Below are 22,079 nucleotides of genomic sequence, written 5' to 3'. Positions count from 1 at the left end.
CTGCACAATTGAGAGGACAGCCTTTGAGGAGTTCTAGGAAGGTGAAGTTGTGGAAATAGAAGTAAACAGATTTTCAGCCAGAGCCAAAACCATGAAATCATTATGTTAATATGATCATTTTTTAAATCAATCTCTATGTATTGAGTAAGGACAGAAGGACCGTATACACCACTAATTAGATTTTCTTTTTTAATTGCTCCAAAGTGTTAAGCTCCTGAGCAAAAAATACACAAAAGATTACTGAAGGGGGCTTTATAGCACTAAACCAACTTTGAGGTCTGTTTTTCATTGGTGTTTCAAGGGACTATTAAGGTGTTCTTTAGTGTTTTGACTTCTGGAGGGCATTGTGTTGAAATCCAGCCTTCTTGGATCTCTCTCACCAGCAGGAAAGTGATGATAGAACAGCCTTTGAGCAGCATAATAAATCACCCAGCCCTAGCAATAATAGTGCCCATTAGGGACGCTCTTCCCCCTCCCTTGGCTGAGTTTCCAGCTGTACTAATAGAACAGCACATCAAGCAAGGCTGTAAATAAAAGTTACAACCTAATAGGTGGGTGCTGAAGTGGAACGGAAGGGAGCTGAGGCATGGAGGCCTTATTGCTGCTCATCAGCAATTACAAACAGGATGGAGCGTCTGGGACTGGCACTGATGCAGCAGGAGCTGATAGAGGCTGGGAGATGACACCATACCATGATCAGATGATGTATGTTGATGGCCTTTTACTGCCTCAGCTTATTGCCTATTTCCGTGACATGCTGGATTATCTGTTCTGTGCTCCCGTATCTATCTGGATGGACAGATTGGTTTCCTCTCCTCCTGCTTATCTAAGAGCCTTCTCGAAGTGTTATTATTATTATAGATTAAAATTCTCCTAATGATAAAGATCATAATAGTCATAGCTGTAAACAAAATTAAGGACTTGCTCTAATTGTGTGATTTATTTCCACTATTACCTTTCTCAGCTTCAAAAAGCTACCCTTGTTCATTAAAAATAGTGGATATGGTTCACCTGAACTTTCTTTTACACTGAAGGCATCCCATGCATTTTAAACTAATTGAGTTAGTTGGAGAATCCAAAGTGATGGGTTTGGGGTCAATACTTCAAAACGTTTGTTAAAAGTCAGCTATAGCTGTGATGATCCTTGCCTCTTGAATTTAAAAACTTCAGCTGTTCCTGGGAAGTTTTATAAGAGCTTGTTAGCACGCAATAATTGCTAATATTCTTTTTGTAAAAAAGTCTTTTTTGATTTTTATCTGTTGCAGTCTAGCACATTTCTGTGCTAGACATCTAAATCATCTCTTTACTAAACTGCAGTGGAAAAAATGCCTTGAATTTTAGTCTATATTTGCTATGATCCAAAGAGAAGTTTTGCAAGCGTCTTCATAGTTCATACGTTAATCATTCATGCAGTTTACTTTTGAAGTGAATTTTCTTCCAAGTAGTGGTAAAAACAGAGCATTCAGAAATGAAAAGGCGTGCAGCAGCATGACAGCATATGAAAACAGTGACTCCTATCCCTGCCTATTTGGTACGGCCAGGATAAAATAAATAAATTATTTTTCTATCATCTTACAGTATTAGGACAGGAATACTTTTATCTGCCTGTGTTGAAGTACACTAAACTGAGATAAATGGAAACTTTTTACAGTATTACTTTGAAATGAACTTTCATACTTAGTGGCTCCTACGTGTCCCTTTTCTTTGCATTGATCATCCAGTGAGGAAGCTAGATAGTTGAAGTGGCCAAAGGGATGAAAAATGTATCGTGGCTGTGAAAGCCCTCTTTCACATGTTGTATAGATAAATTACAAATACTTTAGAGACAATGTTTTGAAGACGTTTGTAAACCATGCCAGTAATTTTTATTTAGGATTAATTCATTTTTCTTATCAGTCTGTTGAAGTCATTCTTGAAAGGACTGATGGCCTTAAGAAATAAAATTACTGTTGTGGAATAAGATAAATAGATGAACATGATAGCTTACATGCTTATTAATGTTTCCCCTTTTATAACATTGTATTCCCCAAAACCACACTAACTCAGATCAGTTCTCTTAAGAGCATGCGAGGCAGTCGAACATGATCTCCAAAAAAGAAAACTCCTTTAAAAAAACAGTTTAATAATTGAAATAATAATAAATTGTAATAAAAGGAAAATAGCAAAAAGGACAGAGAAATAAAACCCAAAAAAAAGAAGTGATGAAATTGAAAAACAACTGCTTGCCTCCAATTTTTGCCAGCCAGTTCCTGAGCAGCAGCCGCTGGCCAGCTTTCCCCCCAGTTTGTATGCTGATCATGACACCATAAGATATGGAACATCCTTTGGACAGTGGGGGTCAGCTGTCCTGGCTGTGTCCCTTCCCAGTTTATTGTGCCCTCCAGCCCCTCTCACTGGTGGGGTGAGGTGAGAAGCTGAAAAGCCCTTTACTCTGTGTAAACACTGCTTAGCAACATCTAAAGCATCAGTGTGTTATCAACATTATTCTCATCCCAGATCCAAAGCACAGCACTGTACCAGCTACAAGGAAGAAAATTTTTCCAGTGGAAACCAGGACACTACCTCATGCAGAAAGTGGGATTTGGTGTATGCTGGTGTGAGTGGCAGAAATGTATAATAATTCAGGTAGATTTTGGTTATTCAGAGGTTCATAAGTTGTAAGAATCGACCATTTTTTCCCTTGTGGGGAGGAAACAACCTTAACCTAGTAAAATAGAAGTAAAAAGCAATAATCAAAATCTCTCTGTGGATGGGGAATAAGGGCCTCCTGGCCCCCTGTGCGACCTCCCAGCAGGAGCTCACATACGCACCTCTTTGTATCTCAGTTCTCTCAGCTGTCTGAGGCCAGTCCAAGTTCAGCATCCTAACAGAAAATGTCCTCCAAGCACTTAAAACTGTTATTCCCACTATCTTTATTTATCCTCTCAAATCACCCAAATTCATCTTGTTTTATCTTGTGTAGTTCAGATAAGCCCTTGAAACTTGCTTTTTCATTCTTCACCAAATAACCCCTTTAAGACTTTCTAGTTTTGTGTAAATCCATTCCTCAGCTTTCACTTGTCTTTATCTTTTTGCTGCTCTTGATTCAAATTTTTCATCTGTTTTCATTTCCATATTCTGAATCCCATGAAAAAGAACAACTTGGAAGAAAATGTAGTAGGGTCAATAGGACAGGATGATCTCTTGAGAGGAGTTCACATTGAATTGTCAGCCAATAGGAAAATAATTTTGAATGTCAAACTCAAGGTACCAGATGTCTGGGTTAGCTGTGTTAGGCTGATTAAGGGCAGAGATTTTTCCCCTCTCATTGGCACTGGAACAGGTACCCACAGAGGCTGTGAAGTCTTAGTCTTTGAAAATTTTTGCAAATGGGCTGGACCAGGCCCTGAGCAACCTGATCCAATTCCTTTGATGTTTTACTCTGCATCAAGCAGGAGGCCAAGACTGCATGACCTCCAGAAATCCCTTCCAACCTAATTTTTTTCAGTGACACTAATGGAAAACAAATATGATCTGAGTGTGTAGAGATACTTAGTGTAACCTTCAGTAGCATTCATAGCACTTAATGAGAACTGAGGTCTGGAAGTACAGACAAGCATTTAGTGCCTCAAGCACTGCCAAGGAGAGCCAGGAGAGAGACTCTTGGAAGGGTGGGAGAGCTGGAGTGGTCAGTGCAAAGGAAAGAACTGGGAGAACAGTCCATGCAGCAATGTTCTCTTGGGCCATGAGCAGGGTAAATGACCTGTGCTTTGGTAAATGAGACACTCCCGTCCTGAAAAAACGTGTGCTGCTGCCCTCAACATTTTCGCACCGCATTTTCTCTGTGGGTTGATGTTTTTCAGGCTGCTTGGTGAAATCGTTGCCAAATACAAAACGATGCATTTAAAATTGTCTTTTAAAATTCAGATATTACCACATCTTTTTACCAAAGTCTTAGGGAATTATGACGGATTTGTCTTCAATTTGTGGAAACGGAAGAGGAAATATTTTGTCCTTTATGTATATTTTGCTTAAAATGAAGCAACTTAATCTTGATTATTTTTTTCAGTGGTTTCATGCCATGTTTAGTTCTCAGAACTCTCAAAATCTCTATGATCAATTACGTGACCATAGACAGTAGGTATATAGTTACTGTGAAAGAATATACAATTATTACCTTTACTTAACATTGTGCTTCCAACAGCTCTGAATTACTTGTTCTATAACCAGAGACTGCTGGAAAAATGGCATCTCACAACTTTAAACAAAGCACATCTCCATGAATTTCAAAGGTAAAGAAATCAGGGTTATACATCTTGCATTTCTCACCCACACTCTACAAGAACATGATTTGGGGAGCCTAGGGTTTGCTTTAATTTTGACAATATGGAGAATGTCACAAAGAATAGTTGAGATCATTGACTTGAAAGACCTGACTCCTGTCAGGCTGAAGAATTGAATTGATTTTACCTCAGCAGTCAGCAACTTGATGTGATCTGTTCAGATCAGACAGCTTCCTTACAGGTACGCTTTAGCAAATGAGACACATAATTCTAAATTTATAATTACATATTTTAATTTATAATTTTAAATTTGTTATTTTCATTGCACTGGAGATATTTTTAATGAAGTCAAGCATTAAATAACTGGCCCGAAATATACTTGAAACAAATAGCCACTTACATATACTTTTTAAGTCAATTTTATTTTTTTACTATTTTAAAACACTTGAACCTTCAGGGAGCTAGTCCATGATCCGATTCCTGTTGTGCTTTTTGACATGAGAGCAGTGCTCCACAGATTTCATCTGACTCTTGGTGAAGGTCTTTATTCTGGCTAAATATTTCGGTGAGCATCAGACAACTTCTGAGGGCTAGTTTTCAGTATTTTCATTTAGATGATATTTTTCATAAGGACTTTAGAAATATATGAAAATAATTTTAGAATCTTTTGGAAGTATTCTTTACTCTGTTGAACATACACAGGGAAAGTGTATCTTCCTACAAAGTGAGGAAGTTGTTTGCGTGACAGTTCAGTGAACATACAAGTGATGTCTTTTTCCTGTTTCTGTTCCAAATTATTTCCATAACATGAACTTTGACGAATAGCTAATAACTAATGAGGCCAACATCTTGGAGCAAAAGATGATTGAAGAAGAGCTGGATGTAAGGTACAAGACAGTGCATGTACCGTTGTATCCTCCAAGTTTCATGGATCTGTTCTTCCTCTCTCTGGTCTTCGGTTCAGATTGGTGTAGAAGCCCCAAACATCTCCTTTCCAAGCAGTAAGAACTGCCTAGTAAACCAGCCTGACTTCTGGTGGACTGTAGACACCAATCAGATGTATAGGAATTGTGTCCTATGCCAGGGCTGGCCGTTTCCTCTTCCCCCCGCCCCGAGAAAATTGCTAGAAAAAGTAACACAATCAAAATATAAACTGATTCTTAAGCTTTATTTAAGGTAATGGAATTAAAACCAAGTGTACTTTGGATTAGCTGTACATTTCAGAACCTTCTCACAATGCATTTGGGAAAATTTTTATCAAAATACAAGAGTTCTTAGGGTTTTTTTTCCTTGACATTAATCAGGTACAGTCCTTGGAACTATAGTCTCTCATTGCAAGATTTCTGTTGCTAATGACATCACTGAGATTTTGCAGTTAAAGACAAATCAGTTTTTTGAAAGATAAATATTGATAAGTATTTTTTTCACTGCTAGCAGGCGAGAGTTCTTTACAATTCCTCTTCTGAATATCTCTCTTAGCCTTGGAAAACCCTCATTATACCAATGGGGGAAGGGTCTACTAAGGAAAACTCAGTGTATGAGTGAAAAATAACAGAGCAAATGTTTTCTATATAGAACTGGTTTTAGGCTATTAGTTTGAAGAATTACTTTCCTGAATACTGTATACCATCTGATTGATGAGGACATAGCTGGAGTATACCACTAGGATTTGGAAGCAGAGCAGCACTGCTTATTTATGCACACTGGAGCTGACTAGCAAATATGAAATATTTATAGCATTATCTATTCTTGTTAATCCAATTCTAGAAAATTTCACAAAGCATAAGAGGGTTCTTATTAAAGTCAGCAAAACCAAAACTCTGATATTGCTGAATGCTTTTAAATTTCCCATTTTACCAGAACCAGTGCAGCTTGTGTGTATTTCTACATACATATTCAGATATGTAAATAGGCATATTTGAGTACTACTAAGTAGTCTTCAGGTGCTGTGGAATGGCCAGGATGTTCATGATTTGTCTTCATAGCTTCTTCATCATGTGTATTACTGTGTTATGACTTTTTTCTTCTTACTTGTGTCTGTTCTTCCTTTTAGCTATTTGTATTGTGTGCATTATCCCTTCACTTAATAATCCTGTTCTGATTATTCAGGCCACTTACGATGTCATTTGTTCTCCAGCTTCAAGTGTCACCAGAATCAGCCTTTGTCCCTCTCCCAGCCCTAACCCTGTGCTGTTAAAATACATAATTTAGTAATGAGAAAAGAAGTTCAAACTGACACCATAAAACATTTTTTTGTGATTTTTTTTTGAGTTTAGTGTTGTGGCCATTTTTCTCTTCTGGCCTTTTCAAGGTTCATTCTTTATAATAGTCTGAATGTATGGAGATGAGATGCTGCTTGTGAGCCATTAAAAAGCCTCCACCAACAACCTGAACAAGCCTCCCTTAGCATCCTAAGAATAGTATCAAGCTTCTACCCTGCATCAATTGCCCCCAGTAATCAAAACAATGGGAATTCAGTCTTGTGCCTGTACACACCAGCAGTCACTGTGTGTGTATGGTGTTGCTGTCAGCAGCTGTTTTTAAACACGTTCTTCAGGTGTTTACCCTTGGAGCATGAGCTGAACAGCAGGCCAGGACTGTCCAACCTGTTCTCTCTTCACAAGCTCATCTGTTGTGGCTCTGGAGGTTTACAGATTTCTCCCATGGGTGTAGTCCAGGAAAGGAACCCCACTCACGTAGCTTTCTAAACAAACAAACTCCTTCTGTCAGCCAGCAGCAGTAGAGGTGGCCGTTGCCTTAGGAAATGTTCTAACTAATTGAAATGCCCAAAGTTAATCCATCAAAGGAACTGTACAGTACAGGGGCCTGAATACATTTAAATATGCGTTTGTTTGAATCAATCTGGTATGTAAGTAAAATGTTGGAGAAATAAATTAACATTTCTATTAACTAAAGGCATGCTGACATCAGAGAGCATGGGGGAAGTAATGCAGAAACTTAAATATAAAACAGATGTAGTATAGGAGCCTAAATATGAGATGAAAACTAATTAGCTTTTCACGTAATTTAACAATTATGAATTTTATTGACAAGAAAGGATAATAGCCATTTTCACACTCTTTCTAATTATAGCTTAGCTGAAATGCATGCAGGAGCCTATGTAGTTCGCTATTTGTCATACATTTTCGACATGCATTAAATTAGTCGCTTCTGTTTCATTAGAGATGGGAGATAGCCTCATTAGGTTACAGTGCAGCACAGTACACTTCCTTTTTGACAGGTGATAGTACTGACAATACAGGTTTAGAGAACAAAAAACGTGAATGCTGGGAAAGAATTAGTATATAATTTTTAAATTTTATCTTCCTATCCACAAACTCTAACTTTCTTAGAGTTAAGAAAGGCTGAGGGTGGGAGAGAGGTCAGGAGACTGATCCAACCTCCTTACTCAGAGCAGAGTCACCTAGAGCAGGCTGGGGGCCGTGTCCAGTCAGGTTTTTAGTACCTGCAAGGATGGAGCTTCCACAAACCCACTGGGGGAACTTGTGCCAGTGTCAGGTCCATCCCCCCCCCCAGTGAAAAAGCATTTTCTTATGTTCAAGTGGAATGTTACCCAAAATGTATGTATGGTTATGCCCCTACACTTCTCTGTTTTCCTGAAATCATAATAATTAATACTCATTCAGTCACATACATACATACACGTATATGTATATCCTCTTTCCTAGCAACACATGCCATGTGTGCCAGCTCTCATTTTGGAGAAATGAAGCCATGCTATTGTTGAACTCAAAAATACCACTTACACCCAAAGCAGTATACATACTAAGTTCCTTTTTTTTTTTTCTGTTTTGGTTTTTTTGTTGTTGTTGTTTGGTTTGTGTTTTGGTTTGGGTTTTTTTTATTGTTCATTAAATCCAACACTTCAGGTTGTTCACTGTCTGTAACAGAATCCTTTTTATTATCTCTGTTGCAAAGGGGTGAGGTGAATTTTTCTGTCAAGAGTTCGAAGCATATCAGTAATGCACATTTGGAACATCTTGCAGCAGTTCTTCCAATTATGTGTCTCAAATAGCTAGGCTGAAAGTTGGAGGGTTATTGTGGGTTGTTTTTACTCATTAGAGCTGGAAACAATTACTGTTGCATGGTTGTGGTGATGGATGAGAAATAATAACTTATGTAATGCAACTTACGGGTGTTATTTATAGTCTCCAGTGTGATTTCATGGAGAGCCTCCTGAGGCGAAGAAGCGACTGATGGGGTGTGAGTTCTGTAGAGACTGTTCCCATGTGGAACATTGTTTAGGGACATTGAGTTTTAGTGCAGTTGCTTTTAAACTCTATGGAGGGGAAAAAAATAAATCGGTGAAATAATGATGCTAAGGGCCCAGCAATGATACTAGAAAGAGATTGTGTGGTTAAATATTACCAAAGGGCTTATGTAAGACATTTTTGAGACATCTGTCTGTAGTGTTTAAAAAAAACCTGAGGTGAATTCACAAAAGAAATGCATTTCTTATAAGTGTGGGTGCTTCCAAAGAGGTGCACAGCCTGGAGAGGCAGTCACGATTGTGTGAGAAGACAAGATGTTCATTTCAATGAAATATCAGAGTTTCAGAATAACATTTTCCACAGCACTATACAGCAACAGGGAGGGATTGAGGTGGTCACAGTTGTCAAACTTGTCTTATGAGGTGTTAATCTTGAATTTCGGTTTCTTCATTAGTAGTCAACAAGCAAAAGGGTTTTGGAACAACTATGTTAATTTTAGATTCATTTGAACTAGAGAGATTATTTTAAATGATGATTCTGGTAAATGTGATAAGGAAGATTTGTATAGAGGCAGTTTTCTCTAGATGAAATTTCTAATGCATAATCAACATGCCAGGGAGTTAAGTAATCCCTCATCTAAGAACAGAATAATGAATAACAAAAAAAAAAAAACAAAAAACCAAAAAAACCCAACAACTAGAAATTGGCAACAAGCTACTGCTCAAATTTCAGTTAATCCCTGTTACATAGTTACTGTCTGTGACCATCCAAGTTTCTTCATGGACAGAGGTTTTAACAGCTTAAGCTGCTTCTAAAATAGTTTCAGAGGAGATGGCAGTAATGTTTGAGGGTTCATTAAAGGCTGCTTGTTCTGGTGTTTGCACAGACAGCTGAGATCATAAATGCCAATCTGTGTGATGGGTCCTTGATGATAAGAAAAAAAACCTGAGTGCCTCAAACGCTGTCATGAAACCAGAGATTAAACAGATTCATCTTCTTGAAGCAAACAGCAGCAGAGGAGAGATCCTCTTTTTATTACTCTTCACCCATCTCTTCCATCCTTCCTCCTTCCCTGTTAAGTTTTGTTAGCCCATGTCTCTGTTGGGCCTAGAGCATCTCACCCTCCCCCCAGATGCCATGGAAGAGCCATCATGATTGTTACTGAAGCCATCTGCATGCAGCCTGCAAACTCCTCCAAGGCAGCAGAGTAAGGCAGTGGAATTCAGCTCAGGCACCATTTATTTGAAAAATTTTGAGGGGAGAACATGAGTAATGAAGATGAGAACAGTGACAGTGAGGAACAAATGTGAGTCTCTGTCCATGACATAATAGTTTTAAGAACACTGCTCTACTTGTTGATTCCAGACAAGCCTCCAGTTTCAGCCTTGCCCAACTGAACTTCTTTGTTCTCTCCTTTCAAATGGGAGTTTGATACACAATGAGAAGGATCTCCACCATTAGATACTAGTTAGAACAATACTTGTTTCTTAACTCAGAATTAAAATTTCAGTGGGAGAGTATCAGTGGCAGTTACTCTGCTGAGCAGTTTCTTCCTGAATTTTTGGGGATTTCTCATCCTTATTGTTCATTTTTACAGAGAAGTTTTATGGTTTTTGACTTCTGTGGGTAAAAGAACAGCATTTTTGTTTTTCTCTCACGCTGGGTATTTGTTGGTTTAGGTGTAATGCTAAAATGCAGGTTGAGCATGGAAAATGTTTTTTAGAAGCAAAAGAAGTAGTAATTGTTGAACGAACCATCCTTCTGAGGAAAGCCACTGTCAGTCACTGGCTGAGAGAATCCTCTTCTCTGTAGCCTTTTTTGGTTGTTTGAAGGTTCATACTGGGAATTTACTCTTGATTCTAGTTGCAGCACTTCAGCCTTTATTCCTAGGGGTTTTTTCAGCTGCACTCCAGGTAGTAAAGCTATGTATGACAATTTCATTTTGCTGTCAGATCTTTGAACTTTAATGTTGCAAGATTCCAGGTGCTGGAAGACGTATTTTGTGTCCTGTATTGCTTGTGTCAGTATCATGAAAAGCAACATGATCTGGAAGAAATGCACGCAGGTCTGACTCTAAAAGGTCCAGTTTCTGCTCTGTGCTTTCTCCTTGCTCATTGTACTTGCCCATGGGAAGATGGCAGTATGTGTGCTGTGGGTCTGGTTTGTGATGAGTATTAGCTTGTGGACTCATGTTCAAGGCACTGGGCAATCAGTGATCAGAGAGATGGTGCAGTCCCTGAGAGCCAGGCTGAGTTTACCTCAGTGCTAAGTATTCTAGTTTATGGCAGAAAGATACGCATTGTAAAAAATGAGATATCTCTAATTTGTATGATATTGACTAACTCATGTTGATATTCAGTTAGTCATTACCAATTAACAGGAAGTGTGTAATTAATTATTTTCATTTGTAGGACTACTAGACTGACTTGAGGTACCTATTTTTCTCATTAAGGCATATGGTTTCATTAACTTATTATACACTGGTTGTCTCATACCATGAATCCCTTATTTGGACTTCAGGATCAGCAGACCACTGTGGTTTCCATTGGCTTAATTCAGAATGGCATCTTTGCTTCTGAGAACTACCAGAATGGCTTATGTTTCCAGAAGCAAAGATGTGTGGAGGCAGCTGTTCCATAATGGCAGTGTATCTGTTTCTTTAGTAATGAATAAACTGCAAATGATGTAGATCTCCATCTGGGGCAACAGGGTGGACTGGAGCAGGTTTTACTGAATGCTGAGTAAGACAGGTCATAGTACAGAATCTGCCTGTTGGAGGGGGCATCCTTATACACTCAAGGCTAGCCTGGTGTTCTAGGCACTCTGAAAACAAGTGTCCATGGGACAGGACTGTTGACCTTGGAGTATGAGTCGGGATCTCTGTTCAGGGAGTCAGGCAGTCTGTTCAGAGGGTCTTTCCCTTGAACCATTTTCTCCAGAGATTTAGAGACAGGACTAGTTGTTCCGTAACTGTATTAATGCATTATGCACCACTTTCTTTTCCTTGCCAAGGCTCCTGCACAGCCAAGCATGCAGAGGTGGAGTACGTTATGTACTGAATGTTAGTTTAGGCCTAATATATGTATTTTGTAAGGTGTAAATTGTAATCTATGACACTGATCAAAAAGGTGGCTGTCTTTAGGCACACGTCAGATAAAATCATTGCAGCTTAATAGAAACTTATCACCTGTATATAGTGCAGAAAGCAGTCCACTCTTCTATGAAATGTGAGATACAGAGGCTTTGTACTTGTTGTAAAGCCAGGCACATTTTCAGCATATTTTAAGAGCAGTATGACAGAAATAAAGTAGGCCCCAGTGAGGCAAGGTGTATATTTGTAATGGCTGTAACATTGGAGTACAGCAACTGGAAAAACACTGTGACATAAGGGCTGAAACACAGGTAAGAAATGCGAATTAGTCTGTATTGCATGTGAGGAACCAGGGGAAGTTAAGAGAGCGTCCCCGACGGGAGAAGCTGCCAGGTATTCCAAGTCTGACTCCTTTAGGTATTTACTCAAGGAGAGCCATGATGTTGATAAGCAGTGGCTCAGGTAAGATAGCTGACATAACAAGGTTATGGACAGTGTTGTATCCACGGCAGTTACCTTTTCCTGCCTAATCCAGGACAGCACAAAGCAGACATGAGCAATGGAGTCTTAGAATAATGGTACAGACATGTTCAATAGGTTATCATCCTGCCAGAAAGACAGATTTAGCCTGTTATTTGTTGGATTAATGTTGGTTCAAAAGGGATTTAACTCAGCTAATGGGTTTTTTTTTCCTTGCTCACCGTCATGCAGTAGAATACTGACTGATTGCAGTAACATCTTTCAGCAGCTCCTTGCAGCACTACAACAAACAATTTAATTTTTAGTACAGTTGGGATTAGATTTATTTGCAGTTCTTAATACAAAGAAATACACCACTGATTCTGCTGTGCACAGATTTGGGAAGGGAAAATCTCTTTTCTAGGCTGACCTGACTTGGACTGCAGAGCAGTAGATCTACTGAAATGTGGTGCCTCTGACATGCCACAAAAACAAGGCTTGGACATCTCACAATTCTGTCAGTAATATACATTCCATGTGCTACTCTAGAACCCTGGAAAATACACTCTCCATTGTAAAAAAAAAAAAAAAGGAAATACTAAAAAAACACCAGCACTACGCTACCTGAAGTAAGACTGTTGTAAACTTTAATTTCTAAAGGCTTTCCACACACTATTTTCTTAAAAGCTGAAATTTATGAAGTGATTAATGCAAACAGTATTCTGACTAATACTTCAAAAATGGCTGAACATTTGGAATTCATAGGATGTATGTACAGATGCTGCTTGGATACATATTTTGTTTGGGGTTGTATTGTTGGTGTATACTAATTTACATTTAAATTGTTACCCATGTGGAAAGAGAGGGAAGCACGGTATGGTGCTTTCATGTACTGCCTTCAGTCATGAGAGATACAGTTTATGTGCTGTGCCTGAAAAATCCTCCTCCTGCCCAGGGAGGAAATAGGTCAAACCTGTGCTCAGTTGTTTTTCATCACTTCGGTCAGTTTGCGTGGGGACACTGAAGGCGGCGCATGGGAGAAACTAAATGAGATAACAGATGAAGCCTGCAATTGTTTAGGATGGTGTGTGCTCTACATGTATCTCTGTATGACCCAGCCAAGGCTGGAAGGAAGCTAATCAGTTCATTTTATATTCAATATTGACAGCAGGAGGGGTTCTTATAGGGAACAAAGATAATTTGTCCTTTACTTGATGCTCATGTTGGGTGTTAAGAAACCATGTGTATGCAATAGAATGGGAGGTAGCACACTGCTTGGTGGTGACCCCAGCTTCAGTCTGCCTAAAGGGATGCCTCAGCAAGGAAATTCTAATATTTTTCCTAAAATATTTGTTGTGAACACAACAGATTCACAGTCGGAGAGTGAGGCTTCTCCTGTGAAACGGCCACGGCTACTGGATGACAGTAATGACAGGCCTGAAGAAACCAGTCGATCCAAACAGAAGAGTAGACGCCGATGCTTCCAGTGCCAAACAAAACTGGAACTAGTACAGCAGGAACTGGGATCATGTCGCTGTGGTGAGTACTGTTTGTCAGTAGCATCCGGCTTTCTAATGCAACCGTGCTCAGATCTGTGTCCCATGTGGAAATACAGAGAAAACTTGCATTTTTCACCTTGCAAAGATGCTTTAAACAGGAGCTGTAGCTTCTACTGGTAGCAAAAAGTTATAATTCTTTCCTGTCTAACTTCCCCTTTAAAACTTTGGCCTTGATGTACTGCCTTGTCTCAAGAGATCCCAGATACTAATGAATTTAGCTTCAGAAGTCCCTGTAAGGCGGGAAGGGCATCATACCCACTTGACAGGAGAAGAAACACAAAGCACATCAATAAATATGCTAAGATGAGAAGGTTTCTATAGGGTGTAAAGGAACATAGGTCAGTATCTGCATTCTGTAATTACATTAATATTAAAAACTTAAATCCAAAAAAACCCTCTAACTGAAAATATTTTCATTCTCACTGTTAGTTTCTGGGGGGAAGATTTACTGTTCGCCATACACTTAAAATCATGTAACTTGGCTTTTCCAAAGTTAATGACACTGTTCAGGTAAGGTAATTGAATTGAGGACAATAATCCCATGCAGATAGCTAATTTGGGGTTTCATATTAAATGCAAATAATCTTTCTGAAACAATAATTAATGTGACTAGATTCCAAAGGAGATGCTCTCTCCTTCATGGAACAGTTGCATTCTTAACTGGTTTAAATGTGCTCATTAGACCAAGTGATAATGCATGTGGTAGTTTTACCTGCTAATTATTTTTTCATATAATCATGTATTGAAGGTTGCATTGAACTCTCTGACAGTGCTTGTATTGATACATTTGGAGAAGTTTGTTTCAATTACTCCATTGTGTCTCAGCCAGTGGATAATTTCCAGAGGATCTGTACAGATGATAGGCGCAGTGCACAGTGCACTTGTGAAATATAAAATATTGTGTTAAAACCATTTTCTGAAGAGAGGGCGTGTCCTTCTGAGCAGCAGTGTGGAGAGGAAGGGTGGGCTAAGATAGTTACAAAGCCACTTAATCCTGTACTGAGTATCTAATACCAAGTGAAGAGATAGAGAGCTGCAAAGATTTTATGTCATCCTTTGTTCTTTTCTTCAGCATCTGTCTGTCTTCAGCCTGTAGAGATTACTGCTGGACATGAGATAGGCTTTGTTTCCATACTGGAGCACTGCCACAGAGCTAACATACGTTACCTGTGAAGCCACCAAACATGAAATCAAAAACTGTAATGTTGAAATTCTTATGGAAATCATGTGTCAGGATACTTTGAGGTGTCTGGTAACATTTTTATCAAACTAAAGAAATTCAGAGTTATCAATCACACAGTTTGGTGTGGCCCTTTCTGCTCAGCATGGTAGAGACAGGATTTTCTGTGCTTGGTCTGCTCTTGTCATGTATACAATCACTCAGGCTGCTCACAGGTACCCGACTGAAATAGCAGAATTCTCCCTAATATGGGGAACAAGAGAGCTTGAATTTTGGAGAGGATTGGATAAATGATTGCTTAACCATTATGTAATATCATTAATCATTCCTGCATTCTGCAATATTGGAGCTATGTAAGAGCAATGAAGTTTAAAGCAACTTTTAAAAAGCCCTTCTATTGATCAGTAATGTTTTTAAAATTATAAAATAAGACCTACCCTTTTTTTTTGGTAAACTGGATTACAAATATATTTGGTTGGTTCCTCTCAAGTTTTCATGAAGAGGTTCCGTAATTCAATATTGTTGCAATATAAATGTTGTAGGAATTATTCTTTAAATTTCTTCTACTGGATATATGTATCTTTATAGAAATAGTTCTCTTAAAGTTCATAAAATGTGTTAATAAAACATGAATGTGACAAAAATTTCTGAATTCCTCAGCAATAAGCGAGGAGATGAAAATTTGCATTCCTGTATTACATCCTATACAGTTTATAGTTTATATTATATGCATTTCCATTCCATACATGTCATGAGAGAATAGAAGGCAGGAGTCTATTTCCATGTTTACAACAGGGCTGAAAAAACAGGAGTTCTTTGGTTTCTGTTCAGTTAAAATGTTTCATTAATACTGTGTTCAGTAAGGGTGTGTTATCTGTGCTCTCATGTGATGTCAGTGTGGGCATACCCTGTGCTACTGACATTTAATAGATTAATAAGAAGCAAACAAAATGCTACCACTGAGCACCACAGGGCACCTCAGCTTCACATCACCTAAACTGCTTTACCAATAATCAACAGCATGTGGCTCTGGTCAGTTTTAAAGATGCTGCCTTAGAAACCATTCTCACTAACTTGCCCTGCTGTCTGTAAAATTAGGTTGCTTTAGGTCATGAATGACAAACCCATTCAAAAACCCTGGGAGGAGGTGATGGGAAATGCAGTAGAACAAATATGTCAAATTCTCATTCGTTTAAAATATTTCCTAAATCCATACATGACTGGGTTATCCTTTTCTGTGCTAATGTGAAGCACAGGTAATGTGAACACAATGATGTGTGTTCAGGTAGAGGTGGTACGATAGAATCAACTGGTGTAAAAGAAGCATGAACACTCTTCAAAAGTAATGGTCAACGTAAAACATTGTTTGATCTGAGCTTTGAACCACTGCTATTAAATTCTTGTCGTCTTAATCCTGAACTGAAGCAATGGGAAAAAATGGGGGAGACCACCCTCAGTTTTAAACATTAAGAGAAAATCTGTTATCAGGATCAATAAAAAGGCAGACACCATCTGCAGAACGACAAATGTGTGGGTTTGCTTGGATGTAAGGAAAAAGGATTTAAAGCATAAAAATGTTGAACCAAAGCTGTGTCTGAAACAGTCTTGTTAAAATCCAAATTAACTCCACAGACCAACAATTCAATTGTTTGCTGTTGCACATCTTCTTGGCCTAATGTTAGAAGTAATGGAAATCATCTTACTTTTTGATGATTTGTCCTGGTGAGTCCTCCAGTGAGATTTTTAGTGAGAAAAAGTGGAAAGGAAAATATGTACATACTGACCAATGTTTTAATGTAGACATATATGCAAATACTGATCCACTTAACTGGAACTTGTCCAACAAGGTGCAGCTTTTTTGGAAAGAGGACAGAGAGAGTGGCTGGTGCTTCACACTGGCTCAGAGATCTTCGGGAGGCTGCTGTATTGGCTCTCCTGTCTCCTGTAAGCCCTGGCCAGAGAGAGGTGATGCCGCTGAGCTCGTTCCCTTGACACTACATGGAATTTTAGACAGATTTGACAGTGCTGCAGGGCTTTGCTGTGAAGAACAACAATTCACTACTGAGAAGGGAGTTCCAGCAGTTCAAACACAACATTTTTCAGATGTAGAAAGATTTGTTTGTTTTCATACACACATACTCTCAAGATCTTTTTTTCATTCCTCTTCTGCTCTGTTCAAGTTATTAACTGCTGACAAGAAATTCGTATCTCATAAATAATGCTTAAGAGCCATTGCTATATAAATTGAATGTGTTATGAATTGTGATGGGCCTTTTTGTAGCATTCTACGCCCGGAGCAGGAAGAACAGAGGATGTCATTTTCATTAATTTCTAATGAGGTGCCAATTAAAGCTAAGGAAGGAACTCAGAAGGGGAGAGTCACAGAGCTCCCCTGAATCCTGTGCCCTGGGGCTGTCAAACGAGTGTGCTGCCAAGCCTCCTCTGAAAGTTCCAGTAAATTACAAACTCATCCAGAGCACACACAGACAAATTCGGCTTCTCTTTGATCTTCAAAAGAGCAATTTGTAAGACGAGTTCTGAGCCTTTTCACACAGCAAACTGGGAGAAGTGATAGGAATTGTTAATTGCTGATGCACTTTGCAAGCTTCAGTGAGAAAGAGAAATTTTAAAATGAATTCTCATTTTGAGCCTCTGACAGGATAACCTTTATATCAACACCACTAAAACAAAATCAGCTTCCTCTGAGCTGTTTGTAGGTGACAGTGACAGTAGGCAGCTCCTGCAGACCACAGTGTTCTCTAGTTTGGGCTGGATGGACCTTCCAATAGTTTAGTGTCTTAAAATGGATAACGATTGTATTGAAATAATGTTTATTTAATACTAAATGTAGGAGGCAGTTTTATCATCAAAGAATTGCAGGAATCATAGTCTTCAAGTTACACTCTCTGACAGCATTTCTGCACGCAGTCTGAAATCAACTGCCTGTGATCCTTGATCTGAAAAGGAAGTTGTTGTCTCAGTGGTGTCATAACTAGGTGGTTATCACAGACTTGCTTCAAAATCAGGGGCAGTGAATGTGTGAGTGGAAGTAGCTATAAAACACTGAGTTCTGGAAATGTATTGTAAAAAAAGGCTGGTTGGTTAGTTGCAAATTACACTATAAATTTCTAGGCCTGCTCTTAATGGCTTGAGTAGATATATATTGCAATTAAATAAAGTTTTATACAGTTTTAAAAGACACTGAGCTGTAAACTTTTAATCTACAGAAATTATTTGCACAGAAGGCCAAACTTAATTTTATGGAAGAGGCTTACAATTTTACAGTAAAAAGTAGTTCTGGTACCACTAGGTCTGTAAAGCCAACACATAGAAATCTGCAGTGATCTTGCTGTTGGAATTGCATGAGAAATATGAGGATATTCTAGATGATCACTAAAGGAATTTTACATTTGTCATGTTAGATCTTCTAGTCAGCGATTAAAGAAAAATTAGTATAGTGTGCCAGCTCTGCAGGAGCTTTTGTGTAGAACAGTTTGCTGTTTGTAGGCCACATCCTTTGGGCATGTCTGTACCTCAGGCTCCACCTGTGTCTTGGCAGTCAGCGGCATGGCTGAGACAATGGGCCCTCCAAAGTAAGCCTGGCTTTAGCTTCCAGTAGCAGTGCCATTTGTTTGTGTGCTTCTCAGACAGGAATCTTAATGTTTTTCATGTTCTTGGGCCAGACTAGATACTTAAGAGGAAGGGAAGATCGTGAAACCTTCCAGCTTGATTACACTTAAAAAATAATTGCTCAGTCATGTTGCATTTTGATCAAACACTTGTTAGCCATATTTCTTGCCTGTGTGGACAGGAAAGCTTTTCTTGGAATTTTCCTGACCTAGGTTATGTTGTAAGAAGCTACAGTTTCCTGGAATGCATCTGGCCTAACAGCTGTGCACTTGCTGCTGCTCTTGGGGGAGGCTGCTGTGAGCACTAACCTCAGGCAGAGGTGAAGGCAGAATGTGGCAAAAAAAATTTGCAATTTTAATTTGTGAGATGTTGGCAAGTACTGATGTTTGTCTGGTTTTTGATTGGAAGGGATGCAGTTCTCAAGTGGCCTCTACAGCAGTAGGACTTTGAGCCAGGAAACAAGAGTCAAACTTTGACACTCAGCCAGAGAGCTGTCTCAGGGTGCTGAGCACCTGGAATTGAGGGTGGAGCACATGGCCCACCACAGACTGCTCCTTTAGAAGGGCATAAATTTCCTTCCTAATTACTGTGCTTATTTTTCCACAGCCTTGTTTTTAGTTCAGCTCTGTATAAATGTATAATAATCTGTCGAAATTTTTTCCTTGGTGTTACTGTTGATTTATTTTGTTTTGGTCTAAGCACAGGGATAAGAGGGAGAAAAAAACAGACTCGTATCAAGCACCAGCAGAAACAAAATACATCCACACAGCAGAGACTGTACCTATTTTACAGATAAAATGGCAGCAAGTCTCATTGTGATTGAGTAGTCAAAAAAGTGGAAGAAAAGCAGCTGCAGATTCTTAACTTGGATAACAGAACTGCTGGTCCATAAACATAGGAGATGAAGCACTTATTGGTATTGTGCCAAAATAAATTTGGAATGATTTGATTTACTCAGTTAATTTAGAAATAATTTTCAGAAAGACAGGAGGAAAGAAACAAATTTGAATAGATAAGCTGCTCCATCTTTATACAAAGTTGTCAAACCTATATTGAAACTAATGTTTCTCTTAAAACTTGGTAAAATATAAAATCATAGTTCCATTTCCAGGGAACCTATTTTTGTGGAGGAGAATTTGTAATGGTGCTGGTTAATGCACTTTCTAGATGGATAAGGTTTATCTGGTACAAACCAAAATGGCTTCAGGGCATGATTTTGTCTTGGTACAACAGATGTACTTCATTGATTAAGATGAAATATGCACAGTGCTCCTGGAGAGTATGAGTCAGCCAGTTCAGTAAGAAGTATTAAAATAAATCTTATTAGTAACTGGTTACATACCCCTGTTCTGGCAAGTCCTACTGTCAGCCTGGTTAGATGTACCACATTCAGCTGTCTGTGTTGGCTGTTCGCCTAAGAGAGTTGCTCCCAGAATAGTTCTTTTGCTTCAGCCATTTCAGGAATGTCCAGCATCTTACCTTAAATTGCTGCAAGTATTAAAAAATTCCCAGCAAAACACAAAGCCTATTGAAGTTTGAATTTAAACTCAATGGGAGATTTTTGTTTTGTTGTATTTTATGAAGATGTTATCCCAAGACTCCATTTTAATTGACAGGGAATAGAAGCTGTTAACTAATGTTGGTCTTTCTGAGTAATATGTATTCTGAAAATACTGCAAATGAAGAAGTAGTTGATTAATTGGTGCATCACACATTCCAAGTGTAGGACTCAGAAAAATGCTTTAGTGTCTAGGTTTCAGAAAAGCTGTCCACAGCTTTAAAAGTGTAAATGGAGTTCATGCTCCTTATAATTAGGAATCATGAAATACTGTTTGAAGAGGCTCCAGTATATTCCCCCAGCTTGTTCAATTAATGTGAGTTTCTTACAGGATGTGCTGATTTTGATTTCTTCCATTGTGCTACCAAAAGTTCAGCAGTGTTGATTTAGTAATGTGCACTGAGCCTGTTCCTTACCTTCCTATAGTCCCAATCAGTCCATGGAATTAAAATGAGCTGCTCCCCCTCTTAAGTCCTCAAGTTCTCCTTAAGTAAAACAAGTTAGGGTATTCCTTCTAAAAACAAAACAAAAAGTGGTTTTATTTTGACATTGCTGATGTGGGAAGTCCTTCAGTATATAACTTTCAGGGGGGTTTCAATTGGAAACTGCAGTAGTTGGTGAAAAATCAGCAACATGCAGCATTATCTCTTCTTCCCTACATACCTGTACTGTGGTTACAGAAGAATGAAGTGTATCCATAGAGTGAAAGATGATGCAGTTTTTAATTGTCTTGTGTGCATAAGAGACACAGGGTCTCGTGAACTTGAACATAAAAATCTGAGACTACCTTATATCTCTTCCAGTACCTTTAGGGAAGTAATTTGCTCAGTCTCTGAGTCATTTTTTTCTTAAAAGAATAGGACAGGTAAGTCCCCCTTAAAGGGAATCAAACGTGTTTGTGCATATGTTAACAAACAGCTACGCGCAGAAGAACTGATTCTGCTAAAGTGCTCGATATTTGAAGTAGACACAAAAGGCCCAAAACCACACCAAAATAATCTGACAAAACCTGAAGGAGCATTACTAGCTAGTTAACTTGACCACGAGGTAAGGCTTAGGTAGGGAGGAATGTGAATTTTGTTGATGAAAGTCTAAACTGTTAACAGGAAGAAGTGGGGAAAGAACACAGCCACAACTGCTGCATCAGAACTGGGAGGAGAAAAAGGATATTGAAAGTAATTGTCAAAATTTGCTTGAAAAGTCAGGATTCTTTCCAGGAACTAGAGTATTCTTCCCCTCCAAACAAAATAAATAAAATCTTATCTAGAGGAAAATACCTCCTGTGGTCCTAAATTACATAATTCAGTTATAAGAAGGTGTTAAAGGTAGGTACTGAGACTTGAGGCTACTTGCTTTGGATGTTCTAAGGAAATTGGATGTTCTAAGGAAATGGCATTAAGATCAGTGTGCATCAGTTTTCACAAAAGTAAAAAGAATAGTATTGGTGGTCTGTGTCAGGGCCTTTTAGTATTAAGCATTACTGGCCTTGGAGCAAAGTTTCAAGAGCTGAAAAACTGTATCCATGGATATTACAGTCACTAAGGAGTATTCGTAAGTTTTTAAAAGTAACACGTTTATTTACCATATCTTTATATGTTTTGAAATGAAAATGCTTACAGAGGTGTTCACAGCTGTTAAACATTCCTGAGGTGCTGAAAGTTTTCAAATATAGGCATAAGTCATGTGTGAGGGTCCTGCCATATTCTGAACAAGCAGGAGCCAGGAATGTTTTGTAAGTCTACACCAAAAGAAAAAGAAGGGAAGAGCAGAAGTATACATTGCTCTAAGTGTTTGTTTTCCTTTGTGGTATAAATGGGGCTGCTGAATGGAGCTCTGTTTTCCTGTGATTAGAAGAGGAATTACTCTTAACATAGATTGCAAGAGGCTACAGTAATAGAAGACTTTGGTGGAGCAGAAGGTCTAATCTAAGAGACTCTGGACATAAGGTGTAAATGGGGAATGATAACATAAAACACATTTTATTTTGGTTTAAAAGAAGTAGAGCTGCTTCTCTCTTGTTTGGCCAGCAAGCCTAGCTGCTGTCAGACTGTAGATCACTGTGGTACAACCACTAGGAAGGTACTGAAACCCAAGGCATAAATAATACA

General features: G+C 38.7%; 1 protein-coding gene across 4 annotated transcripts in view; it reads left to right on the top strand.

Annotated features, from left to right (window-relative positions):
* The window catches only part of ZFAND3 (zinc finger AN1-type containing 3), a 138,214-nt gene that overhangs the window by 102,929 nt on the left and 13,206 nt on the right, over positions 1 to 22,079 (top strand). For all 4 annotated transcript variants that reach the window (XM_039568163.1, XM_039568164.1, XM_020583980.2 and 1 more), the window contains one exon: positions 13,413 to 13,583. In XM_039568163.1, the coding sequence (XP_039424097.1) occupies positions 13,413 to 13,583 (171 nt within the window). The remainder of the gene's footprint in view (positions 1 to 13,412; positions 13,584 to 22,079) is intronic.

Source organism: Corvus cornix, chromosome 3 (assembly GCF_000738735.6).
Source record: "Corvus cornix cornix isolate S_Up_H32 chromosome 3, ASM73873v5, whole genome shotgun sequence".
Lineage (NCBI taxonomy): Eukaryota > Metazoa > Chordata > Aves > Passeriformes > Corvidae > Corvus > Corvus cornix.
Note: the sequence above shows the minus strand (reverse complement) of the source record. Positions and strands in the feature narration are given on the sequence as shown.